At 54.1% G+C, this 23514-nt stretch overlaps 8 protein-coding genes across 8 annotated transcripts; 3 read left to right on the top strand and 5 right to left on the bottom strand.

The window, feature by feature from the left end:
• Nucleotides 1-164: 164 nt before the first annotated feature.
• Nucleotides 165-1442, top strand: PG985_012423 (uncharacterized protein; the record flags this gene model as incomplete). Its single annotated transcript, XM_066832189.1, has 1 exon — nucleotides 165-1442. One exon carries the CDS (start codon nucleotides 165-167, stop codon nucleotides 1440-1442), a length of 1278 nt encoding a protein of 425 aa, XP_066680239.1.
• A 968-nt stretch (nucleotides 1443-2410) lies between these two features.
• Nucleotides 2411-3608, bottom strand: PG985_012422 (uncharacterized protein; the record flags this gene model as incomplete). The annotated part of the gene is made up of 5 exons (XM_066832188.1): nucleotides 2411-2584; nucleotides 2680-2733; nucleotides 2826-2968; nucleotides 3088-3258; nucleotides 3566-3608. The coding sequence occupies 5 exons, from the start codon at nucleotides 3606-3608 to the stop codon at nucleotides 2411-2413; spliced, it is 585 nt and encodes a 194-aa protein (XP_066680238.1).
• Nucleotides 3609-4499: 891 nt separating this feature from the next.
• Nucleotides 4500-5024, bottom strand: PG985_012421 (uncharacterized protein; the record flags this gene model as incomplete). Its single annotated transcript, XM_066832187.1, has 1 exon — nucleotides 4500-5024. One exon carries the CDS (start codon nucleotides 5022-5024, stop codon nucleotides 4500-4502), a length of 525 nt encoding a protein of 174 aa, XP_066680237.1.
• Nucleotides 5025-7082: 2058 nt separating this feature from the next.
• PG985_012420 (ClpP/crotonase) lies at nucleotides 7083-8087 on the top strand (the record flags this gene model as incomplete). Its single annotated transcript, XM_066832186.1, has 1 exon — nucleotides 7083-8087. The coding sequence occupies one exon, from the start codon at nucleotides 7083-7085 to the stop codon at nucleotides 8085-8087; it is 1005 nt and encodes a 334-aa protein (XP_066680236.1).
• A 587-nt stretch (nucleotides 8088-8674) lies between these two features.
• Nucleotides 8675-8923, bottom strand: PG985_012419 (uncharacterized protein; the record flags this gene model as incomplete). The annotated part of the gene is made up of 1 exon (XM_066832185.1): nucleotides 8675-8923. The coding sequence occupies one exon, from the start codon at nucleotides 8921-8923 to the stop codon at nucleotides 8675-8677; it is 249 nt and encodes an 82-aa protein (XP_066680235.1).
• Nucleotides 8924-10565: 1642 nt separating this feature from the next.
• On the bottom strand, nucleotides 10566-12004 carry PG985_012418 (cutinase palindrome-binding protein; the record flags this gene model as incomplete). The annotated part of the gene is made up of 2 exons (XM_066832184.1): nucleotides 10566-10723; nucleotides 10786-12004. The coding sequence occupies 2 exons, from the start codon at nucleotides 12002-12004 to the stop codon at nucleotides 10566-10568; spliced, it is 1377 nt and encodes a 458-aa protein (XP_066680234.1).
• A 4455-nt stretch (nucleotides 12005-16459) lies between these two features.
• Nucleotides 16460-20386, top strand: PG985_012417 (uncharacterized protein; the record flags this gene model as incomplete). The annotated part of the gene is made up of 1 exon (XM_066832183.1): nucleotides 16460-20386. The coding sequence occupies one exon, from the start codon at nucleotides 16460-16462 to the stop codon at nucleotides 20384-20386; it is 3927 nt and encodes a 1308-aa protein (XP_066680233.1).
• A 754-nt stretch (nucleotides 20387-21140) lies between these two features.
• On the bottom strand, nucleotides 21141-22974 carry PG985_012416 (uncharacterized protein; the record flags this gene model as incomplete). Its single annotated transcript, XM_066832182.1, has 4 exons — nucleotides 21141-22142; nucleotides 22217-22711; nucleotides 22758-22842; nucleotides 22913-22974. The coding sequence occupies 4 exons, from the start codon at nucleotides 22972-22974 to the stop codon at nucleotides 21141-21143; spliced, it is 1644 nt and encodes a 547-aa protein (XP_066680232.1).
• Between the last annotated feature and the right edge of the window lie 540 nt (nucleotides 22975-23514).

Below are 23514 nucleotides of genomic sequence, written 5' to 3'. Positions count from 1 at the left end.
GTGTTGACCTCTCTCCAGGTCCTCACGCTGTTGGTCCGTCGGCCGTGCACCAGGAGGCCAAAAGGGATCAGCGCGGCCATGAAGGCGCTGAGGAGCCCGCATAACAGGAGCAGGGGGACGTAGGTCATCCGGTAGGCGTCGCGCGTGATGGTCGCTCTCACGGCATGGGTGGCAGCGCTTTTTCCGAGGCTGATGCTCGCGTTGGTGTTGCGGGTCTCGTAGGCCAGGCGCTCGATCTCGCCAGCCGCGTACAGCAGGTTCGAGATGCTCTCGCGGTAGTCCAGGCATATGCGAACGCTGCAGTTGCCGCTATACCCATGAGTCTCGGGATCTATCTGCACGGCTGTCTCCGCCAGGGCCGGGCCGAGTCCGGGCTGGCCACCCATCGAGGCTGGGGATCGGTAGTTCAAGGCCAATTGCCAGTCTCCGAGCAGCCAGTCCATGGGTTCCTGTTTCCCGGTCCAGGATATATCCTCCCGCCGCCAGCTCAAATCGCGATCCCGGCTCAACTTCGTAACGCCAAACTCGCGCTGAAGATTGCACCGGAAGCCCCAGCTGCTCATGATTCCTTTCGTGCCCTGGTACCCGAACTGGGTCATGTTTTGGGCAGCGTAGGTAATTGTACCATAGGGGGAGGATTCGGTATGGTTGGACTGATTGAAGCGCATCATGTGAAAAAAGTAGGTCTCGTTGTAGTTGTAGTTGAAGGCAAGCCAGCTTTCCAAGTCGGCCCACTCGTTGGTCACCGCATCTACCTGACCCGCGTACCAGGCCTGAAATATGTCCTTGTCGTCGACAAGGGTGGAAGCCGTGACCTGGTTGTAAGTAAACTTGGTGACGCCAACGTGGTCGTTTGGCGCAGCGTTGCAGTGTATCGAGATCCGGTACGCCGGCACGCCTTCGAGCCCAGTAATGTTGGGCGACAGCCGGTCCAACGAGGCTTTCGTCGCATTCATGCCGACGTACGTGCCGTCGCTGCCGAGCTTCCCAGCCGAACCGGCAAAGGCAATGTCGGAAAGCATGGAGGTGGCCTGGCTCATGAAGCTGACGCGCTGGGCTTGCGTGAAATTGTATATGTGCATGGACCGGTCCTGCGCGGCCTCGCTGTCCCCCGACCCGATGAACGACGGCAGCCCCGTCACGAGCGCGCTCAGGGGGACCGGGGCGGACTCGACGTCGCTGACGGAATGGGCCTCGTACGCGATCACGTTGCTGAAGCACGTCTGCGCCACGGCCGACAGGAAGACCAGCAGGCCGAGCAGGACCATCTTGGGCCGGCCGCTCCGCACCAGGCTCGTAAGCTTGACGGGGCTGTAGGAGCCGGTGTCGGTGTGGCTGGCCTCGACGAGGGCGGCGAGCGGCATCGCCCTGGTGGAGCCGTCGTTCAGGACCGTGACGCGGGTGACGGAGAACCAGTACCAGTTCACGGCGACCAGTATTAAGGGGGCGATCAGCGCGCTGCAGACGAAATCGATGGCTTTGGCTTGGACCAGGCTCAGTCGGCCCCCCAACGGCTGGGAGTCGAGCCCGTAGTTGTGGCTGATGACGGAGCCGGCCCGGGTGGCCCATATGACGAGTCCGATGGACGGGATCAGGACCAACAGCGTCGTAACTACGGCGTAGTAATACGACTGAGCCGGGGTCGGCGACCTGGGCTTGGTCTCAAGGGGTCGTGCATCTGGTATCTCGACTCCCTCGAGTAGGGAGTCTGCCACAGAAAGCCGCCGCTGCTGAATGGAATACATTAATTATATGCGCCTTGCTAGAAAAGATCAAAGGGCATTATTTTCTATAGCTTCACAAACGGTGTGTAACTTAGGCATGAGCCTCTCTTATAGTGCTGACGGCTTCGAACCAAGCTGTAGGGGGGGCAGTCTGCCAGGTTTCTATAAATAATACTTACTTTAACTCGATTATGTCTAGTGCTGACGGGTGCAGGCAGGGCTGAGGGGGCTGAATGGCACGCCAAACCACATCTATAGGTTGTGGTCCGACCTGATCGTACGTTATTTTTCTTCTTTTCTTCACTTCTTAAAAGTTGAAATTTCCTGAGGGTTCATGCAATTTTACGAATTGGTCCACGAGGCTTAACCCCTCGGAAATGCGAGCTTGTGGACCCATGTTGCAGGCATGTTGTGTGGTAAACGTAGGCAGCTCACAGATTTCACCATGCAGTAGAGTAGCTGTAAAGATGAAGCTGGGTCGGTATACACGATGTCATCCAAGCTGGAGGCGACGAGGGTAGGTTCCTGGGCGACAAACACAAATAATTGAGCCATGGCTTTATTCCGATCATGAACAGTCTATCTGGTGGGGGTACTATTTAATGCAACCCCCTACTCAGTCATCATCATCACTCACCTCACTGAGAGAGTGAGTGAGTGAGAGCAAGTACACGACAAGGCCCAGCCTACATGAACTTGGACGCCAGGGACAGCAGACCGCTGCCGCCGGACGAGCCGCCGGCGTCTCCGCCCTTGCTCTTCATGTACATCTTGAGGGCCAGCTCGCCGGCCTGCATGATGGTAGACTCCTTGCTGGCGTCGCCCGAGACCTTGCCCTGCGAGGCCTTCTGGTCGAACAGCTGTATCAGGAGATTGTCAGTTCGTTTCCTAATAACCTCACACCCGTAAAGAACGACTGAGGAAATCTGTAGGAAAAGGGGTAGGCAATGCGTACCTTGCTAGCTTCGGCCATGGCCGTGCCGATGAAGGCGCTCTGGCTGTTACCTTGCTGCGCACGGAGTAAGTACATGCGTTTTCAATGATTCACGTTCTCCCAAGAATGGGACATGTAAAGTATGTGGGTGGGTAGTGATTGCTTACCTGCGAGTTGTCACTGGCGCCGCCCGTGAACATCTTCAGCGCCTGCATGGCCGCAGCCGCACCCAAGCTCTGGTCGTTGGCCTCGTCGGCTCCGCATCCATCATCGTCGCCCTTGTAGTGCTTCTTGTGTTGCTTTACCGCGTCTGTTTAGGAAGATTTACATGGTTAGAACGAGAGGTTCCTCAATAAAACCGGTAGGTAGGTATTCTTCATCTCCACATTCTCTCTCTTTTCGGATGGGGGCACCACCGGACTGACGTACCGTCTTCGTCGACCTCTTGGTCGGCCAAGCTCTGCCTCTTCTGCTTCAGAGCGCCGAGCAGGGTGGAAAAGAGACTCGGGTCGGTCGACTCGCCGGCGCCCCGGGTCGCGTGCTCGGCGGCGCCGGAGAAGTCGTCATCATCGGCGCCGTAGCCGCCGGCGGGGTAGGAGCCTCCGTGTGTCACTACGCCAAAAAGGTTGGGGTATCCCCCCCGCGCGTTAGTTGGAAAATTTCTTGACTACCTACTTGGCTACTGGTTCCGGTCGGGAGTTCCTGTCTCGAAAAGATAAGGTAGGTACATACTGTTTCCGCCGATATCTGTGTAAGCCGGGCGCGTTGCCAAGTGTCAGTAGTCCGTTCTCTGAAGGGCTTGTCTGTGCCGTGTTTGCCGTGTGATTTTAAGGGGGTGCCGGAAGGACTAGGCAATGCGGGGGTTTTGCCTGCCGCTGCTGCTGCTGCTGCTGCTGCTGTAACTCACCTTGGCGTCTCTCACCACCGTTGTCTCCACCGGAATAGGACATTTTGATTGAATATAAGGGTGATGTGTACTGGCGTTTTCTTTTGTTGCTGGAATGTGTAAGATGGTCAACGAGAAGCGATCTTTTGACTGTGAATGACTGAAGCAGAAGATGATGTGTTGTTTGTTGCTGCGCTGGCAAGTTACGATACTCTGGACCCCTGTGCGTCATGGGCCCCGCACGGCGGAGATGAAACAGCATTGAAGCAGATATCCCTGTTCGCATGGAAATGGCCTTCCCTCCTTCTGGAACAGTGACCACTGACCAGCGCATGTGGGCTGTTCGCGGGAGCAATTTAGACTAAACCAACATAACTCTAAAGGCGATAACCTTGAAGAGAGTATGCTTTAAATCCGTTAAGCATATTACCTCTTCACCCGTACCAAGGGCTGGCCTCAACCTGCAAAATACGGCCATGATGACTCCAAAACATTGATAACAAGCGCTGGATCAGTCTCAGTGACGCTCAAGTCATCTGATCTCATACGACTGACCAGACCAAACTGAACATGACCAAGCTTGAATCCATAGCCCGTGTATATATGTCATGCATCATCATAATACCACTAACAGGTCAGGACTCCAAGTATATGTGTATAACATCGATTTGAGCGTGTGCTGTGTCCCGCTTTCGGATACAGCAGCACTTGCTTGTAGCAGAGTCTTAAAATAGTGGTATAATCAGGTTATTGTAGTTGTTTCCCCTCCTTCACAAAGCGTCCAACACGACCTGGCTTGGTTTGGGTTGGGGTCGCGCTTCGACACTTTCCGCTTCCATCTTGCTCTTAGCCGTAGCCTTGCAACACCGAATGATGGCCATGAATCCTGTGGCCAAGGTAACTCTTCTGTCCCTCCATCCCCCTCCATGTTGCTCGCGCATACATCGTCGTAAGCTTACTCCATCGTCATCCAAACAGTACCCATGAATAGGGAGAGAACAGCGACGATAATCAGGGTGGAAACGCCCTCCACGCCAATACCGGGAGCCTCAGCAATGGTGAAATCGGCCACGATGCCCTGGGTGAAGTTGGCTTCGGCGCCGGCCAGGGCGATGGCGGTAGCGTTGCCGCACTGCTGGTTGAGAGTCTTGTCGAGCGTCAGGGGCGGCAGGAGAGGAGCGGCTTGGTCGACAATGCCGGACATCTGGTCGGTGCCGAAGGGGCCGGAGCGCAAGAAGGCGGCACGGTAGGTCGAGTTCTTGCCGATGATGGTCATGTTGGCTATCCGCGAGTATTCTGCGCACGAGACGACCGTGGGCACCGAGCCGCCTACTTGGCCGCCGGCAGGGGCAGCACCGCCGCCGCCGCCGGGTGCTTGTCGTGCAGCCAACCCATCCACAACATCCACCGACTCGGCCGCGACTTGCAGACTCAGAAGCGAGAGCAGAAGGTAGAACAGGGTGACGGGTGTGAAAGCCATTGCGTTGGCGAGATTGCTTTCCTGCCTTTTCGGTCTGGGTGGGAATGAAGTCTGACGATAGATGCTGATGCCGAATTTATGAAATCTTTCGAACTCGTGCTTATAGCCGCCGTGGATGCAAGAGGGGGCGTATACAAAAAGATTGATTGGCCAGCCAAGGAAATTAGAATAGATCACCAAATGATTAGTTGGCAGTAGTGGAAAACTCCGCAATCGACTCAGTCGTATCGGTAGGAGGTCAAAAAAAAAAAAAAAAAAGGAATAAGGAAGAGGCCAAACTTGAGCGAGTGAACCGTATTGCTGATAGCAGGGAGAGAGGGGAGGAGGAAGGAAGAAGAAGAGAGAAGAGAGAGAAAAGTTAAGAGTTTCACGATGATCCGGCGCCCATGGAGCGAACATACGACTAGCATGGCACAGAGAACGGCGATAGACGGTGAACGGGGCAGTGTGTGTCTGCAGCGCGCCCGGCAAGCCCAAATCCCAGAGAGCACTTGGAGCATGGCCCCGCTGGGAGTGCTGGGGGCGGGCGAGCGAGACGGAATTTGGGAAGCTGGCTCAAACATGGCCTGTCCAGAGTCGTATCGAATCACGCTGGCTGCCAAGTCTCGGCCTGGTGGATGGCTCGAAATGGGCACTCGCCATGATGTTTTCGGGTTGTCGAAGTGCCGTCTGAAGCATCGATCAGGCACGGCGGTTGACAGGGGTGCTTGCTTTTACTGAGATCCAGGCCTGCCATTGGCCGGGCCAGTGCTGTTGCTGGGGCCCCTGACCCCGTCCTAGTCGTCTCGACGCTTGGCTTGTGTCAAAAAAGCCTATCAAGCCCCGGCGCGTTATTGCCGGGCCTATCCCAACTTAAGCCCCAAGTGCATCTGAAGTCGCAACTGGCAGCTAGCTCTCTCTTGCTTGTTCTTCGCAAAAACCACACGTCTGTCGCCGCGATCGCATCTGGATCTATTTCTGGTCAGTGTCAAATGATACAGAAAGAAACTGGACCCTCCAAAGATGAGATGAAGTGCGCGATGCGGAGATATAAGCTTATGCGGGAAGTCGGGGACATCGTTTCGGACAGTCAAAAGACAGACAGCTCCAAGAGTCGGCCAGAAGCAATCAATGGGCACCAGAAGGGTTCTGCAGTACTCCGTACAAGTAGCAGCAGTCCCGTCCCTGATCAGCATGCCCATCTCCCCTTGTGGCCGACTGACTTGACAGCGCAGTTTCAGCACTTCTGTCAAATGATGTTTGCGCAAGGCTTGGTTCAATCAGCCCTTCCTTCCAGACCATCGTCGATATATGTAACGATTGGCAATCATCGAATCGGCCAAGTCAGCTGGTCGTGGTGACTTGGCGTCGGGAAGCGGCGACTCGAGAGTAAAATGCCGGGCATGTCATGTTCCTTTCTGCAACGGAAAATAACCTTACCTTCGGAAGCTGCAGTGCATCCATCGATAGGTGAGGATGCAATGTGACCCGACCCTGCCACTAGAAGCACCGGCTAATGATTGGTCCGACTGACTCGCTGCCGTAGTTGATTGGAGTGGTCTTAAAATAGAGTAGCATCAGATCGTGCCATGCAGTTAGTTAACCAACCAACACCAACACCACCTTCTTTTTGTCTGCGAACCGCCTTCTTACTGGCGCGCGTGGGCGAAGGGATATTGATGGGCGGCTACAGATACCAGGCAAACCAGAGAGAGCTCGAGGTGGAGCAAACGAGCATCTCAGTATCTCTTTTCGAACAAGAGTGACGGTCTTCTAGAATAATGCGGGCATGCAGGCCAAATCCCGATCCCAACTCCAATCCCAATCCTGCATCTTTGTTCAACCTCGGCACCCTGCTTACCCCAACTCATCGGCTACATCTCCCCGCATGTCCAACCACACAACTGGGACGTCAACTAAGCAAACATGCCTCTACTGGGCCATCTACGTAACCGCGAATCTGAGTATATGGCGTTACTAGTGCCGACAGGAGACAATCAAAACAATAAGAGTCAACCCTTGAAGCTATCATAAGGAGTGCCGTATAGTACTTACTTGCCCATCATAAAGTTGCACAAAATGACATCTCCAAGCCACCCGCTTTCCTACAATGACTACCCGCTCCCCCAGATCAGACTCTCCCACCACCCGGCCTCAGCCCCCGTGCCCACACCGGTGATCCTCGTAATCCTCAACCGGCCTGAGGCCAACAATGCCTTTACCGACACCATGGTGTCGTCGCTAGTGACCGCCTTCGACCTGCTGTCCACCGACCCCCGCGTCAAAGCCATCGTCTTCACGGGCGGCGACCCGCGGAACCGCATCTTCTGCCCGGGCATGGACCTCGACGGGGCGTCTCAGAACACGGAGGCGACGGCCACTGCGACTTCTTCCTCTCCGCCTAGTCTAGAGGAGCTGGCGAGACAGCGCGAGGCGCACCGCGACGGCGGCGCCCAGGTCAGCCTGGCCATCCACCGCTGCCAGAAGCCCGTGGTGGCGGCGCTGAACGGGCACGCTGTGGGCGTCGGCATCACCATGACGCTGGCGTGCGCGGCGCGGCTCACGCACGGCGGCGCCAAGATCGGCTTCGTCTTCGCGCGGCGCGGCATCAACATGGAGGGCTGCTCGTCTTTCTTCCTGCCGCGGCTGCTGGGGCCCGGCCGGGCCCTCACCCTCGTCACCACGGGCGCGACCTACCCGGCCTCGGACCCGGCCGTCCGCGACCTGTTCGCCGAGGTCCTCGACGAGCCCGGCGCGGTCCTGGCTCGCGCCCTGGGGCTGGCCGAGGAGATCGCCGCCAACACGAGCGCCGTTGCCACCAAGGCCATGCGCGACATGCTCTACCACGGCCCCGCGACGCCCGAGGAGGCCGAGCGCCTCGAGAGCCGCGTCTTCTTCGACCTGTTTCGCGGCGCTGACGCCCGCGAGGGCATCCGCTCCTTCCTCGAGAAGAGGGGGCCGCGGTTCGAGGCCAGATGGGAGACGGACAAACCCGCCGTGTGGCCCTGGTGGGGGCAAAGGAAGACGGAAACGACGGAGGATGGTGGTGGTGGTGTGATGAGCTGGCTCAAGAGTAAACTATGAGTTCTCTTCGGGGTTTGCCCCCTCTCCTGGTTTCCTTTAATCGGAACCCATGACCATCAAAGCTGGTGTTTGTGTTCTCCTATTGGGGGCCAAGTTGCTCTTGTTTTCCCTCGTCTGTGTAATTCTAAAAGGGGTTTCGGCGGAGGGCTTACCTAGCTAGTAGCTTGGGAATTTGAATAGCTGCTATGCATGTACGATTAGGTATGTAGCAACCCGGCGCAAAATTGTTACTAGGGTTCGTTACTAGGGTTCGTTACTAGCTATTTCGCAACTCGTTCGACTGGTTTCATCGATACAGACGTGGAAATATGATGAGATCACTAGATTGCTGCTAGAATAACAAGGTGCGTAGGTAAGGGCACTACTCTGCCCTGTTAACTTCCCATTAGGTGTTCTCCTGTATGGGCGACTCGCACAATTTACACCTAAATGCTACATTCCCTCAACCAATATTGAGCATCATTGGACTCATACAGGCTATATAAAACCATGTCCTACTTTCAAACAGTAAACGTATAGACTCGTGCCGGGTTGATAACATCGGTGCTTGAGGTTTCCACGTTTAAGGTGGTATTATCGCTGTTGAATCACATATCCCTATGACGGGGGTGGCGGAACCTGGCCAGCTTGTGTTTGTAGTCCGCCAGTTCCGTTTGTCGTCCGCAGCAGAGAGAAGACCAGACGCCAAGCGTCGTCACATATGCGCTCTTGCTTACCGACTTGATGGAGTAGCGGACGCGGAGGATGGAGACAGCCATAGTGAAGACGCTGGCACATAATAACACCACATCAATGCCGATTTCCTTGGGCCGGTGGATCCGAGCCTGGCGGAACATCTTTGCAGATGTGGTGTTAGCTTTATGAGTTGTTATAGGGGTACCAAGAAAAGAATATATGTCAACCGAGCGAGGTACGAGTGAACATACACTATAGCCCAAACTTACTGCGATGGGTATGATTGCGATGCAGGCGTCCGTAACTATATTCATTACCAGAACAGCGACGTATAAGCCCGGAGTGTCTGGGTGGCATCTACCTGTTTGCGTCTGGAAATAAGTAAACGCATGTCACCGTACCCAATTAGGAACCTGATTAAGTATGGAGTCCTACCTCCGGGATCAGGGTGAACTGCCAATACTTTTAGAAAGGCCGGCAATACGACATGACGTTGATAACGATGATTAAGTAACCCGTGAAAACCAGTGCCATGAAGGGAAGAATTGCCCTCTCAACGGCGAGACCACGAGTGAGGCGCTTCAAGAGGAAGATGATCGGCAGCTTCTTGGCCCAGATGAACCAAGTGTAGGTGAATCATCCTACGAGGAGCCACTTAGAGCCCGTGGAGAGAGCCAGAGCCTGGCCCGGGAGCTCGGCGGGGATGCGGGACCGAACGCTCCCAGCTGCGGCAATACTGTTGTGGCCATGGTTCACGACGCCCATGGTGGCCAAAGGGCTAGCCGCAGCTTGTTTTAGGAGGAGGCTTCAGAATGCGCGCGCCAGCTAGGTTTGAGAAGAGAGGCAGGCCACTACATACAAACGCAAGGCACGCGAGGTAGTCATCGCCAGCAAATCGACGAATCCCTTGGGCCTGGATGCGGATCGCAACTCGCAGAAAGAGGACCAGGGCGATGATGCCATAATGAAACCAGGCCTACCGCGCCAGGGGCCCGATCGCACGATCAATAAAGTGCCTCTCGGCTTGAAAGATTCGAAAGATGCCATACCGGAATGATGGAAGTAGGCAATTCGTAAGTCAACCTATCTATGTAACCCTCACAGCACATAGAAATACAGAAAATATAAATAAAATTATATATGTTCATATATATCTACTTGAGATCGATAGCCATCCTGGCTGAAGATACCAGGAGGGCTAGACACAAGGAAACAACCCAAATAGATACTGCCCCGATCCTTGACTTTTGGCACTTACACTTGGAATATAGAGCGAGGTCTCGACAAAAGCAGTAACTGCCATGAGCCGTAGGCTCGGTCGTCAACCACCCCCTTTTGAGTGACTGACGACGAACATCACATATGGGACTGTCCCCCGTTGTCGTTGTGTGGAAATCCCCAACAAGTCTGGTCAATATGGCAGAGTTGATAATTCATATATAATTCGAAAGTCATGTTGCCTAGCGAGCCGCCGTTACATTTTCTGGCAAAGACGCGGATTTGCTGGGCAGCACGCACTTCGTAAGATATCGTACGGAACAAACCCAGCAAAGGTATCTCAAAAATCTCTGAAACGTCGTAAACCGTCAAAGCATATGGCCGGCCAAACCAACCCTCACCCCTCGCCCTGTATGCGCCTTGAACTCCAGGCTTTTTGCCCGTAAACCCCCTTCCTGTTGTAAAGTCAGAGTTCCCGCACTGTGAAAAAGGCTGTTGCGCTGGAAAACTGAAAAAGGATCTATAGTCATTAACCCCCAAGCAACCGTCTTACGTCGCTCCGGTGTGTGGAAGGATCATCGCTTCTCATTGCGACTCAACGGCGGGCATCTGTGGCGCCTCTTTACCAGCCCCGTTGCTGGTGCCCTTCTTCTTCTCCTTCTTGGCCCACCTCAGGCCACAAGCATTGCAGAGCGTCTTGGGCCCGCTGGGACCTTTCCGCCATTCGGGCGAGTCGAGAGTACCTGAGAAGTAAGAAGATCAGCGAGCCGAACAAAAAGTACTATGAGTAAGCCTGGCAACGAACCGCAATCAGTGCAAACATATTCCTCCGCAACCTTGAGCTTCTTCTTCTTCTCGCCTGTCCTAGGATCCCTGTCAATGGGGATGGCAATCCCAGCATCGCCCCTGATGAGGGTTGGGCTGTGGTTGCCAGTAGTGATACCACGACTCCGTTCCCCTTCGACGTAGCGAAGTCCGGTCAGCATCTCGATGGTATCCGTGTGCGACGCCCCTTCGAATCTGGCCATTTTATCCTTGATCGAGTCGGAACGGCTGCCGGCGTTAGCACCTTCCAGATTTTCTCGAGTCAGCGACATGCTCAGAGAAGAGGGTCGCTCTGGAGGAGGCATCGAGCTGGTATCCGGCTGTGTGGGCTGGTAATACGAAGTGCCGACGGATGACTGCACATCTTCTGAAGGTGTCATGTCCGATGCTTCCTGTCCGGCCAACCAGCTCTTTTGCGATGCCTCTTCTTCTTCCTCCTCCCGACGCAGCTCGGCGATTCGCCTACGCAGCCTTTCGTTCTCGATCTTGTGTTCCAGGAAGGAGTCTAATAGCTGGGCATTCCGTGTCGGATACGGCCGGGACATGATGAAAACCGCTTGACAGAAGGGCGTTTGGTTGTCCGGGTTGGGCGCGAACTTGGCCGAAGCTATGTGAGCATGCCCCACCGACTCGAAAATGGCATATTGCCCATCCTTCTTCTTTAAGCGATAGAACATTCGCAGAGGATGGCCGGTCGCTATCGACTCATTCATCTCGGACGTAAACGTGCCAACATCGTCGGGGTGAATCAGGTCCTTCAGAAACGATTCGACAACGTCCTCGCTCTGGTAGCCCGTCACGCTCGTCACGCTGGGGGAGACGTATTTAATCCTCCCGTGCGAATCCAGGATTTGCAAAAAGTCTTTCAATTCCTCGACGACCTTGGCGGGCCAATTCCGTCGCTTCGTGAATTCGGTCAGTGTGTTGTTCCCAGAAGCGGTGTTTGACTGCGCGGCAGGTGTACCAAAGCCGTTACTCGACTGGGCGGCCGGGCTGTCCTCCATTTCGGATTGACCCGTGGCGGACTGGGGCACGTTCGAGTTGGCTGAGCTGGGCGCGTATGCCGAGGGTTGTGGAGGCGGCGGCATGTCGAGATCGAGGTCCAAATTCATTGGGATGCCGGCTGCTGCATCGAAATTCGAATACATCGGGCTGTTGAGCAGGTCCATCATGTCGTTCGAGTTGTCGGCTGCTGCCATTTGGAGCGGTGGTGGGTTGGACTGCTTATTTAGGTTAGGATCGTTGAATGAGTTGGGTGGTGCATAGGCATGGACAGCCATGCGTTGCGTCCCATTGGTATCCCATGGCAGGGACAAAGCGCAAACGGCAAAAAGGGGAACATTAGGGTTGGGAAGTATCTGATAACGGGTTTAAAGGTGTTTTGGTTTTCTCTTACACTCATCGCATTCGGCGCAGAAAAGCTAAACATGTTGCCGTTGTTGCTGTTGCCATTGCTGCTGCCCGCAGGCGGCGGGGCCCCGTGGTTCATCATGGCAGCGGCGCTGCTGGCGGTAACGAGGGGACGGTGTGGGCAATCTTCTCACAGGGAAATCCAGCGCTCCATCCACCCGGCGCAACTGACGGTGGTATTCTGCTGCGATTGTGGGAGAGCAATCGACCGGCTCCTCTGAAGTCTGGCCGGCTCGAGAAGGTATCCAGGCACTGACTGCACTGCACTGCATGCACCAAATACTGGGGTTGACGTAAGGGGCGCCTGGCTTCCAGACCTTCTCATTTCTTAGCGATCCAAAAACATGCAGAGCAGGCTTGGAAGTATGCTTCCGACTGGACCGAACCAAAAAACCCTGGGGCTCGAAAGAAAAAGATTATTATTGTGTGAATGAGCGAAGCTGCTGCAGGGGACCTGGAAGTCAATGGGCAGCAGAAAAGAGATGCCAAAGAAAAAGGGTGGAGTAGGGGGGGAGAGAGGAGGGATGGGATGGGATTTTCAAATGTGCTTGAATTCTCGATAGCCAGAGGATCGGCTTGTGACTGACTGCTGCATCCCCTAAAGCAAGAATAAGAACGGGGGTGCTCTCATGACCTGGCCTAGCTGGACCCTGTTATTATTGTCGCTGGCATGGGCGGGATGGTCTTTTGATGATACTGCCAGGTACTGTACGTGAAATTGGAGGCTCCAAGGAATCTGCGCATACGTCACTCCGTCAGACATTCTACTACTATGTATCCCAAGCATTGCGCACGTTTCTTCTTTCGGCTGGAGGCTATCTGCTCTCGTATTTTTGGGGGCGCGAAATGCCCTGGATACAGTTGGCTCCGTCGCCGTAAAAAAACTGCCGATGGAAAAAATTGATTTCGCACGGTTTCCTAAAGACTTACCAGAAGAAGCCGGAGCGTTTGCTCCAAGCCAATGACTCGAATCCGCTATCTCCCGACCACATGGGTCTGGATGGGTAACTGAGTGCTAGGATCAAGGGGCAGGGCGTCGGTCGGCGGGGGGCCGCGGCGGGGAGGCGGACAATTCTGCGATAGACAAAAGGGAATTTCCCCTCGAGAGCTGTGATATCATTAGCAGAGCGGGATGATACTGAGAGGGAAGAATATGCTGGGAGGGACATTTCCCCATCCAAGATAAAGACACAGATCTATGCGTGTGAAGTACATGTACGACGGACAGATCCCTGATCAGTGCAAGTGTAGCAAAGAAGGTGGTGGTGCAGCTGTATGCACCTCTCTGGGCGTCCGTCCTACCCGTCTGGTTTTCCCGACCTGTACCACCTCCAACCATGCACGATTGATCTGGCTGATCCGGCAATGAGAACAATCTGCAAAGCCAAGCATGGTTGGTAGATCTTCGTCCAATCTCAGCTCCCCTATGCATATGGTAGTGATATCGACTATATGTGCTGCAAGACTACCTACGCGCTACCTACATCTCAAGGCATTTGTCTCTAACCTACCCAAGTACATGTATCTACCTAACCTATGGTGCGACGCCTGGCTTTAAGAAGTCTCCTGTTTATCTCCAACATGCCAAACCCCATTTTTACCTGGACGCGAGTCCCCTACATACTTATAGTTCGTTATAGTTCGAGAAAGACACGTTACTAGGGGTCCGGCTGTCAGTATATTGACAGCGGATGTTTACCTCGAGACCTGACTCGGAGTCTGCACGAGCCCTGTTTCATTGACAGGGACGACTTACATGGCAGCATACCGAGCTCCGACAAGATGCGGACTTCAGGTACACAGATGACGTGAAAAGACACTGTAAACAGGTTGATTTGGTCACATGGGCCAGCCAGTCTGCTAAGGGGTTGCACTGCAGGAAAAGTCGCGATGCATAGGAACAGGCAACTCTCGTCTTTGGTGCTCATGTACTGCGAGGAGTTCTGATCCAAGCATCTGGTACCTAGTACCGCGTGTTCACCATGCCACTCAAGATCATGACCCGTACCTGCGTTCCTTACTCTTATACTGCCGTGAATCTATAGCAGGTACCCGCTGTGTTGGCACCTAATCTATCAAATCTGACTCTCGGATCTAATATGCGACGGCAAGCCGGGCAACTTACCTCTGCTAAGCTGCAGGTGATAGATTGTCGACGATCCGGGAAATTCGGGAGCGACCCCCACATGTGACATCACGGACAGCAGATCACAGAACTGGCAAGGGTTTCTGTCTTTGGATCGCCAGTGGACGCGCAATGCATCTTGCCAGTGATAGAATGAGTGCAAACCTGCGATTCCATTGCTGGTGCTTCCTATAAACTCGAGAACTGGGCTGCGTCGAATCCTATCGCCACTTGAGAACCAAAAATACGTTGCATGGTGGTATCGTGAAGAGGTGAAAAGCGGGAAACCATTCGTTAGACTCGCGGCCCGCTCCCGGAACTTGGCGCAAGTTGGCCAGAAGACCCCGACGCCCGTAGATTTTACCGGATTTGCCATTCTGTGCCCAAGAACCCGCGATAGCAGTTTGGGACAACCCGTAAAAAACCCCGCTCATGTATGCTGATCGAGGTGACCAGCGTGGCATTATACACGAGCCTGGGCCAGCCTATGCAGATCCGCTGCTATACTCTACAGTTTTGTGTGTGCTAGGAGACACTGTTTCTGACCTCTATACTAGTTTGCTCTGTGATGCAGCACGAGCGTCTTCGATTCTCAGCCTTATATCTACAAACACAGCCTGAGACAACTACGTACGGGCATGCCGCATACGTACTCGGTACTCTCTAAGTACCTTTGGGGCCTGCAAGAGGAGTTAGACAATACGCAGTCTTCCTTGAAGAGGAGGCCTACCTAAATTAGTGTCGCCTCTGGTGTCATCACCTTTGGTTGGCACACTTAGTTCTCAACTACATACAATATGGCTCCGATACGGTAAGCTACGATGGGACGGATTCCAAAGACCCTTTACATGTTGAACCACACATGTTGCCTGGCATCGCGAGCAATTTTTGTCTGGTGCTTGCCACCATTCTCCAAATGGTATCGCCATGCCTCAATTAAACGAAAGGGGTTGCTGCACTTGGTTTTATTTGTCTGAGTAGACTAGTCACTCTCACCTTCATTTGGCTGAGCTGACTAGCATGCATTGCTCGCCAACATAGATGTTTTACGGAGGCCGACGAGCTACCTCTAAGGAAACGAGGCCTGGAGTAGACAGCAGGGAGCTCTTTCGAAGGCTTCGATATAATGAGAATATGGAAACCATGACTGACGGTTAACAGCCACCCAAAAAAAGAAACAACACCCCGAGTCTCGACCTGAAGAGGCGGACCAACATTTGAAGAAACCCTTAAATATGAAAAATGACTTGCTTGGCCCTGTAGTATGAGTCTACTGGCATCACTTGAATTGCATGCGAGTAAAATAAGTACGGAAGGCATGTGGATGATACAGTAAAAGGGAACAGTAGAGCACGTTGCATATACAAAAACACAATATAACATCTTGCACACGGCGAAGGATCTTAGTGAACCAACCCATATATAAATGCGTACACTTGGCTAAAAATGCCTGTGCATCAGATTGTATCAGTTATCATTTGTTGACACGACTTGAATCGGTCAAAAAGGGAAATATACAGGATATATAATAATAGTATCTTTTGTTTGTTGTACGGACGCTGGCTGGCCTGCTCTACTGGCCTGCCAACCTGTCACCTGTTTATACTACTATCAACCACAAATCTGGAATGCAGGTACTTTTTGTGTTTTTTTTTTTCTTTTTTTTAGGTGCCAAGTGCTTGCTTTAGCGACCTGCGGGCCCGGGATATGCGGGGTGACAAGTTGCTGCTAGGGTCTGGTCAGTGTTGCCTGCCCATTAAGGCGCTGAGGGAAGTCGCGTCTTCCACCCCAAAATTCCCGAGCACGCGTTTGCAATGCAACTTTATGTGAGGTGACCTGTTCAACGAACTCATCTGAACTCCAGAGTCCAGACTCCAGACCAGCATTGAACGCCACGAATACAACACCGAAGCTTCAAGCGGGAGCAGGACGCGGCATCTACAAAGCAGCTCATGTATTCCGTACGCACCTTCTAGAGATGGTACCGTAACTTACGCTTTTAATCCATCAAACCCGTCGTATTACTGGCGCCAACTTGCATCGGCACAGAGTACCGCGATACGCTGCCCTCGTGACCAGAAAGAGGTGAACCTTGTCTCTTGCCCTGTCAAAGACCAACATGTCTCGCATAGAGAAGCTATTGGTATCGGGCGTGCGGTCATTCGGATTTGACGAGCCCCAATCCATTCAATTCCAAACGCCTCTTACCCTGATTGTCGGCTACAACGGTTCAGGCAAGACGACCATCATCGAGTGTCTGAAGTATGCTACTACGGGCGAGCTTCCTCCCAACAGCAAGGGCGGTGCTTTCATTCATGATCCCAATTTAACCGGCGAGCGTGAAGTCCTCGCCCAGGTCAAATTGAAGTTCCGCACGCCTCCCAACGCCGACCATGTCGTCTCGCGTAGAATTCAGCTTACCGTCAAGAAGACCACCCGCTCGCAGAAAACGCTGGAGTCCTCGTTTACCACTAATAGGGATGGGGAGAGAACAGTGTCGTCGTCCAAGAATGCCCAGATCGACAAGATGGTCCCGAAAACACTGAACGTTGCTCCCGCTGTCCTCGATGCGGTCATTTTCTGCCACCAGGACGAATCCTTATGGCCTATGAGCGAGCCCTCTGCCCTCAAGAAACGTTTCGATGAGATCTTCGAGGCACAGAAATATATCAAGGCAATCGATAACTTGAAGGTCATCCGCAAAAAGCACGGAGAACAGTTGAACAGGTTCAAGCTGCTCGAGTCGACCGAAAAGGACAATAAAGAGAGAGCAGATGAATGCGAAAGGCGTTTGGAAGAAATGCAGGCCGAGATCGAAGAGCTACGTGCGGACAGCGAAGCAATGGGTGCTAGGGTGAAAGAACTCGATGAGAAAGCCCAGTCCAAGCGGGAACAGGCCGATAGCTTTGGCAAAATCATCCAAGACTTGAGGACCAAACGAACGCACTTGGGATTCCGCCAGACCACGGTTCAAGAGCTCAAGGACAGCATCAAGGAGCTAGGCGAGCCTGATGAATGGCTAGAGGAAAACCTGACACAATTCGAGGAGAAGGTGGCAAGGCATGAGACAGAGCTCGAGGAGAACAAGGAGCAGTACGCCGAGCTGCAAAAGGAATTGACACAGTCGCGACGTTCACTCGGCACAAAACAGTCCGAAAGGGGAAAGCATCAATCCGACAAGGATAAATACGAAAGGCAACTTGAGGTGCGCGTAGACTTGATTCAACAAGCGGCAAACCTGCACGGCATTCGCGGGTACGACGGTCAACTCAATGACAAGCAAGCCCATCAATTTTCTGAGCGCATCCAGAAAATCCTCAACGACAAGAGACGCGAGCTTGAATTTCTACAGAAAGAAAACAGAGAGGAGGCAGACAAAAAACAAGCTGCCATCAGTGAATGCGAAGGACGCAAAGCGGGCTACATTCGAGACCGTACGTTTGCCAAGCAGAGAATAGGCAACGTCGAGAAGAGGGTTGGTGCTTTACAGGCCCAACTGAATGTGCTGAATGTCGATGAAGGCCGTAAGGCTGTTCTGGACGGCGAGTTGCGGGATGTCGAGCAACGGCTCCAGAAGCTCAATGAAGAGTTCCAAACGGCTGAGTTCGACGTCAAGATTCGTCACGAATCGGATGAGCTCGTCAAGTTGGAGGCCGAAAACGATAGACTTGGCCGTGAGATGGTTGAGTGCACAAGATCAGCCGACGATCGCGCTCAGCTGGGCCTGCGGCAGAAGCAACTGATCGAGAAGAGGCGGAATCTGGATACAATCACCAGCACATGGGGCGATAAGATATCCTCCATGATCATCTCCTCTTGGAAGCCCGAATCCATCGAGCAGGAGTTTCATCGTGCCCAGAAAGACAGAGCCAAGATCCTGGGGGAGGCGACACGCAAGAGGGACGAGCAGGACCAACATCTGAAGCAAGCACAATTCGGCCTGAGAAGCCTCGAAGAGAAATCCAAAAGCCAAAACGACCAGCTGGAAAAGTGTAAGGCCGCAGTGTGCAAAGCACTGAGTGAAGTGAAGCCGGATGACACTCCAAATGTGGATAATTTGCCCGATGAGATTGAGGAACAGGAAGAGGCAGTCCTTATGCTCGAAAAGGATGTTTCGTTATTTGACAATCTGAAAGAGTTCTATGTCAAGTGTCAAAAGGCTATGAACAAGAAAAATAAATGTTTACTCTGCGATCGCGCCTTCGGTGGTGCGGTTGGAGAGAAAGACAAGCTGATGGAGCAGATACAGAACGGCCTGAATGAGAATGGAAAGGAGAAGACCAAGGACGATTTGACCCTTGCCGAGCAGCAGCTCGGAAGCCTGCGCATGGTTCGACCTCAGTACGACACATATGTTCGCCTCTCAGCCGAGAAGCCCGGGCTGAGACAGCAGATTCAGGCTCTAAAGGAGAAAGAGGAAGGCATTCTCAGAACGCTTGAAGAACTCGATCAAGCTGTAAAAGAGAAGCAAGAAGAGTGTCAAGATCTCGATTCCATGGCCAAAACTGTCTCGACCATTGCACGCACTCACCAGGACATCACAGAAGCCGAAAGCCAAGTGGAGAGGATCCTCTCCCAACAACAGTCAAGCAATGCAACCCGCACGCCCGAGGAGATTCGCGAGCTGCAGGAGACATGCGCAGAACAGACGAGATCTGTAAAGAAAAAGTTGACTGCCCTTCAAACAGAAAGGCAGCGTATCCGGGACTCGATCAACTCCCTCGAACTAGACCGGAGTGGCTTGGTAAACAAGGTCAGCGACGCTGCGCGTCAGTTGGAGCGGCGGGAAGACCTTCAGAACCAGATCCAAAGTCACAAGGATGATCTGACTCACCAGAAGGAGATCATATTTCAAGCTGACAAGGACCTGGAGAAGGTTGAGCCGGAGATTGCGAAAGCAAGAGCTATTCGTAATGATGTGATGGAGCGCGGCCACGAGAAGGAGTCGAAGGTCGCCGGCGAGCGTGATGAACTCGCAAGCTCTGTCAATGAGCTAAAGCTGGTCGAGAATGACGTCCGGGACTACATTAGTCGTGGTGGACCTTCGCTCCTTGCGACAACTGATCGCGAGATCCATAGCCTCCAGAAAATAGAGGCACGCATTGAGAAAGACATGCAGGAGCTTGCTGCGAGCACCAACAAACTCCGGGAAGAGATCAACAACAGCGATCGACAGAAGCAGAATATCCGGGACAATCTCAACTACAGGAGGAGCCTTCGTGAAATTGGAACCCTCAAAAGCGAGATCGCCGAGTTGGAGGCCCGCAATGTCACCGAGGATTATGAGCAGCTGCTTCAGGAGGAAGCTCGCATGAAAGCAGAGCGCCATAAGGTCAATGCCGAACAAAGTGCCAAAAACGGAGCGATGACGATGAAGGATACCGAGCTGGTCCGCCTGATGGCCAAATGGGAAACGGAGTACCAGCATGCAGCAAGGAGGTACCGGCAGGCGCACGTCAAAGTCGAGACGACGAAAGCCGCCATTGAGGATCTGGGACTCTATGGGCAGGCACTTGACTCCGCCATCATGCGATACCACTCGCTGAAGATGGACGACGTAAACCGGATAGCCGGCGACCTGTGGAAGAGAACGTATCAGGGTACGGATATTGACACGATTCTTATACGCTCAGATAACGAATCCACGACGGGTCGACGCTCGTACAACTATCGGGTCTGTATGGTCAAGCAGGACACCGAGATGGACATGCGCGGCCGATGCTCTGCAGGCCAGAAGGTACTGGCATCCATCATTATCCGCCTTGCGCTCGCCGAGACCTTTGGCTCCAACTGTGGCCTGATCGCTCTGGACGAGCCGACTACCAACCTCGACAGCGACAATATCCGAGCCTTGGCCGAGTCCCTGCATAATCTCATCAACGACCGTCGCTCACAGGCCAACTTCCAGCTCATCATCATCACCCATGACGAGGAGTTCCTCCGCTACATGCGATGTTCCGATTTCTGCGACTACTTCTACCGCGTCGGGCGTGATGAGCACCAGAACTCCACGATTAAGAGGGAGAGCATTAGAACAGTGCTCTGAGGAGACAACTGGAGAGCAACATTCCCAGCAGCCTCTATTTCTTGGGAGTTGTTCCATTTTCCATTGGTCTCTGTGCAATTAGGAGACAGTTGTTGCAGGCTGCATTGCGAGAGGCGTTGCCACGAAAATAGGCTGCTGATTTGATTTGACTTAGCTATTGAGGGAAGGCCAGGGAATGTATCTTTGTTCAGAATTAGCTAAGGCGACTTTGCCTCTTCCGGAGTCAAACGTAACCTATATTTATGAGATATGGGTTCACGAGCTGTTGCATTAGCCGGAAATCAACAGTAAATACATAATGATTATGACACTCTGCCCCGTTGGCTTTTCCCAGATCGTGACATGAACTTTTGAGCAGTAAGAGGTATCGACTATTGCACGTCGCATGCAACTACTTTTTAAGCTACCTATGTAGTATTGATTTAGCATGATCTCGTCACGTACGCTGCATTTGTACCTGTGTAATCACTCATAACACAGGCGTCTCGGCGTTTTATCATTCTCGATTGGTATCTCATCAAAATCAACGCGATCCCGCATCGTTTTCCATATTCAGACTTAATTTTACACGGGTTGGAGCTCACGTTCCCCGGCCGTCAGTCAGCTGAAGCGCAGTACCCATACCACACACACTTGCGCGCCGTGCCGCCGAACGTCGCCCCCTTTCCTCAGCGGTGCCAAACAAGCATTCTGCATTCAAGACTCATAAAAAGTGTTGATTTCCCAGAAGTCGACTCGGAATGGCCACATACCCCTAAGCGCTGGCCTTCGCGGCGTCTTCCTCCTCATCAACTTTGATTTGGTCATCATCCTCTTTGGGCGAGGCGGTGCTCTTCTCGGGGTCCTCCTTGAGCTTCTTGCCCGTACCCTCGAGGTCGTCTTCGGCCTCGCGCTTGGGCGTCAACGACCGCGCCTTCTCGGCGACCGCAGTCTCGACGCCCTCCATCTCATCGTCGTCCTTTCCCGCCTTGTTGTCTGCGTCTTCGGCATCGGGGGTGACGGTGGCCGTGGAGGCGGTGTCGGGCGACGTGCGCGTCTCGGTGGCCTTGCGGCCTACCGCGGCCTCGACGTCAATTCCGTGCATATCCAGGCCAGCGGCGCCACCGCCATAGTTCGTCGAGGAACTGCTTTCGCGCTGCGGGCCCATGTCTTCGGCGCCAATCTCCTCGGGGCCTCGGGCATGGGGCCTTTCGTCCTCGGAGCGGTCAGATACGGGCGGCTCGGCGCCGTCGTCCTCGGAGCCCTCGTTGTTCTCCGCGGTCACCGAGGAGTCATCTGCCATGGTCGCCGTGGTGGTCGGGGAGGCGCCATCGCCGGCCTGGTCCTGCTGCTGGCCCGGGTCCTGGTCCTGGTCTTGCTGCTCCAGTTGTTGCTGCTGTTGCTGCTGTTGAGTACTCTGCTGCTGTTGGAATTGTCCGGGGTGGATATGGTGGGTTGGTACGAGTTGACTCACGGGCACTACGCCTGCGCGTTGTTCTTGGCGGAGGAGTTCCCCTTGGGTGACGCCGACGCCGACGCGCGCGCCCATTGAGGACACGCCGTTGACGGTGACGGTGACGGTCTCGATGCTGCCCATGCCGTTCGGTCCGTCGATGGTCTCGGTGCTCTCCGTCCGGAGCTCTCCCTCGGAATCGTTTGCGCGGTCTCCTGCGGCACTCGATGAATCAGTCTGCGACGATGTCGGCGACAAGCCCCCCTGGCCCTGCGAGCCGTGCTGCAGCCAGGGGATTGGCGTCAGTAGGGCCCCGCCGAGGGCCTCGTCGCTGCCAGGCGCGGCCCAAGGCGAGGGCAAGATGGCGTCCGTGGCCCCGTTGGGCAGGAGCGATATACTCGAGGCATCGGGGATTGCCGGGGAAGTGGGTATACGTTCAGGCCAGAGGTGACGTGCACGACGCGGTCCAGCGCGTGAAGATAGGTCGGCAGCGACTTGTAGTGGTGTTTCGGTGTTAGTACCAGCTCAGCAAGCCGTTGGATGGAATGCGGCGGGTAGGTCGGGAAGGTGGACGTCAGGGTCGTCGTGATCTCGTTCAACATCGCGGTGACCTGGGGCGGGAAGGTGCCGGGTGGTAGCGGATCCGCGACGGCGGCGGCGGCGGCGGCTGGTTGCGCTGGCGCGGTCGCCCGTGGTGCCGCGGGAGTGTTTTCCTTGTTCGTTTCTTGCGAAGACGTGGTACTGGGCGGCTCGGTGGGCGAGGATGGCAGCGGTGCCAGGAAGTTCTCGGTGTCTTCCGTGTCCGAGGTGGCGGGGTGATGCGCCATGGAAGTCATATTCGTCGCGGCCGGCGCCGACGGCATCTGCGGTATGGGGAAGTCATCGTGGGCGATCTAGCAAGCGCGGCCCAGGTCAATGTCAGTGAATTTGGCAAGCGACGAAGCTGTCTGGAGCTTTCTCCTGTTGATTGCGGACCTTCTCTATTCGTGATACGATGCGCGGCAACAATGCTGGCCACATGGAGCTGGTGGATTTACGTCAGAGCCGCAATTCTAATGAAGGGCTTGCTTGTTGGACATGATTGGTTTTCTTACTAGTCCATGGTGCCAGTAGCGGCGACATTGTTCAAAAGGTCATCTTCATCGATGTCCATCATGTTGGGCTATGGGGTTATGCTTTCCTCAGCGTTGGGCTTGCCGAAGATTGACGGATATCGCGAAAGGCTACCAAAAATGCATCACAGCCGAATTGAAATCGCTGACGTTTGACGTAGCCGCAGATCGTGGACGCGCGCCTACGCGTTGGCTGCAATGGTTGGGTTGATGTGGGGAACATCCATACCTACTAGCCCGCAACCGGCCGACTGCCTTAGGTACCTACTGAGTGGAAAGGCTACAGGAGGTCCCCTAAATTCCGAGCTCCCTCAGTGGCAGGCCCTACGACCCTACCCTTAAGTACTGCTACTGTACCGCTACTTGCCGACCCAGCTAAAAGATACAGGTACCCGTACAATAAAGGCTGATTCATTACTCAGCCAGAAGGTGTTCTAGACAGAAAAGTTCTAGAAGCTCTGGATAACCTACATGTGCGCCTTGCGCGTCCGCGCATAATCGAGAGAAAAGCAGTCTGATGCCGCGTTGTTTGATGATCGATTAGTTTCGCCAAGGGCCTGCCGATGGCGTGACGGACGAACGAC

The sequence above is a fragment of the Apiospora marii genome (assembly GCF_038362585.1).
Source record: "Apiospora marii strain CBS 49790 chromosome Unknown utg000009l_segment0_segment0, whole genome shotgun sequence".
In the NCBI taxonomy this organism is placed as follows: domain Eukaryota; kingdom Fungi; phylum Ascomycota; class Sordariomycetes; order Amphisphaeriales; family Apiosporaceae; genus Apiospora; species Apiospora marii.
The sequence above is the reverse complement of the archived record's forward strand: the minus strand, read 5'-3'. Positions and strand labels throughout refer to the sequence as shown.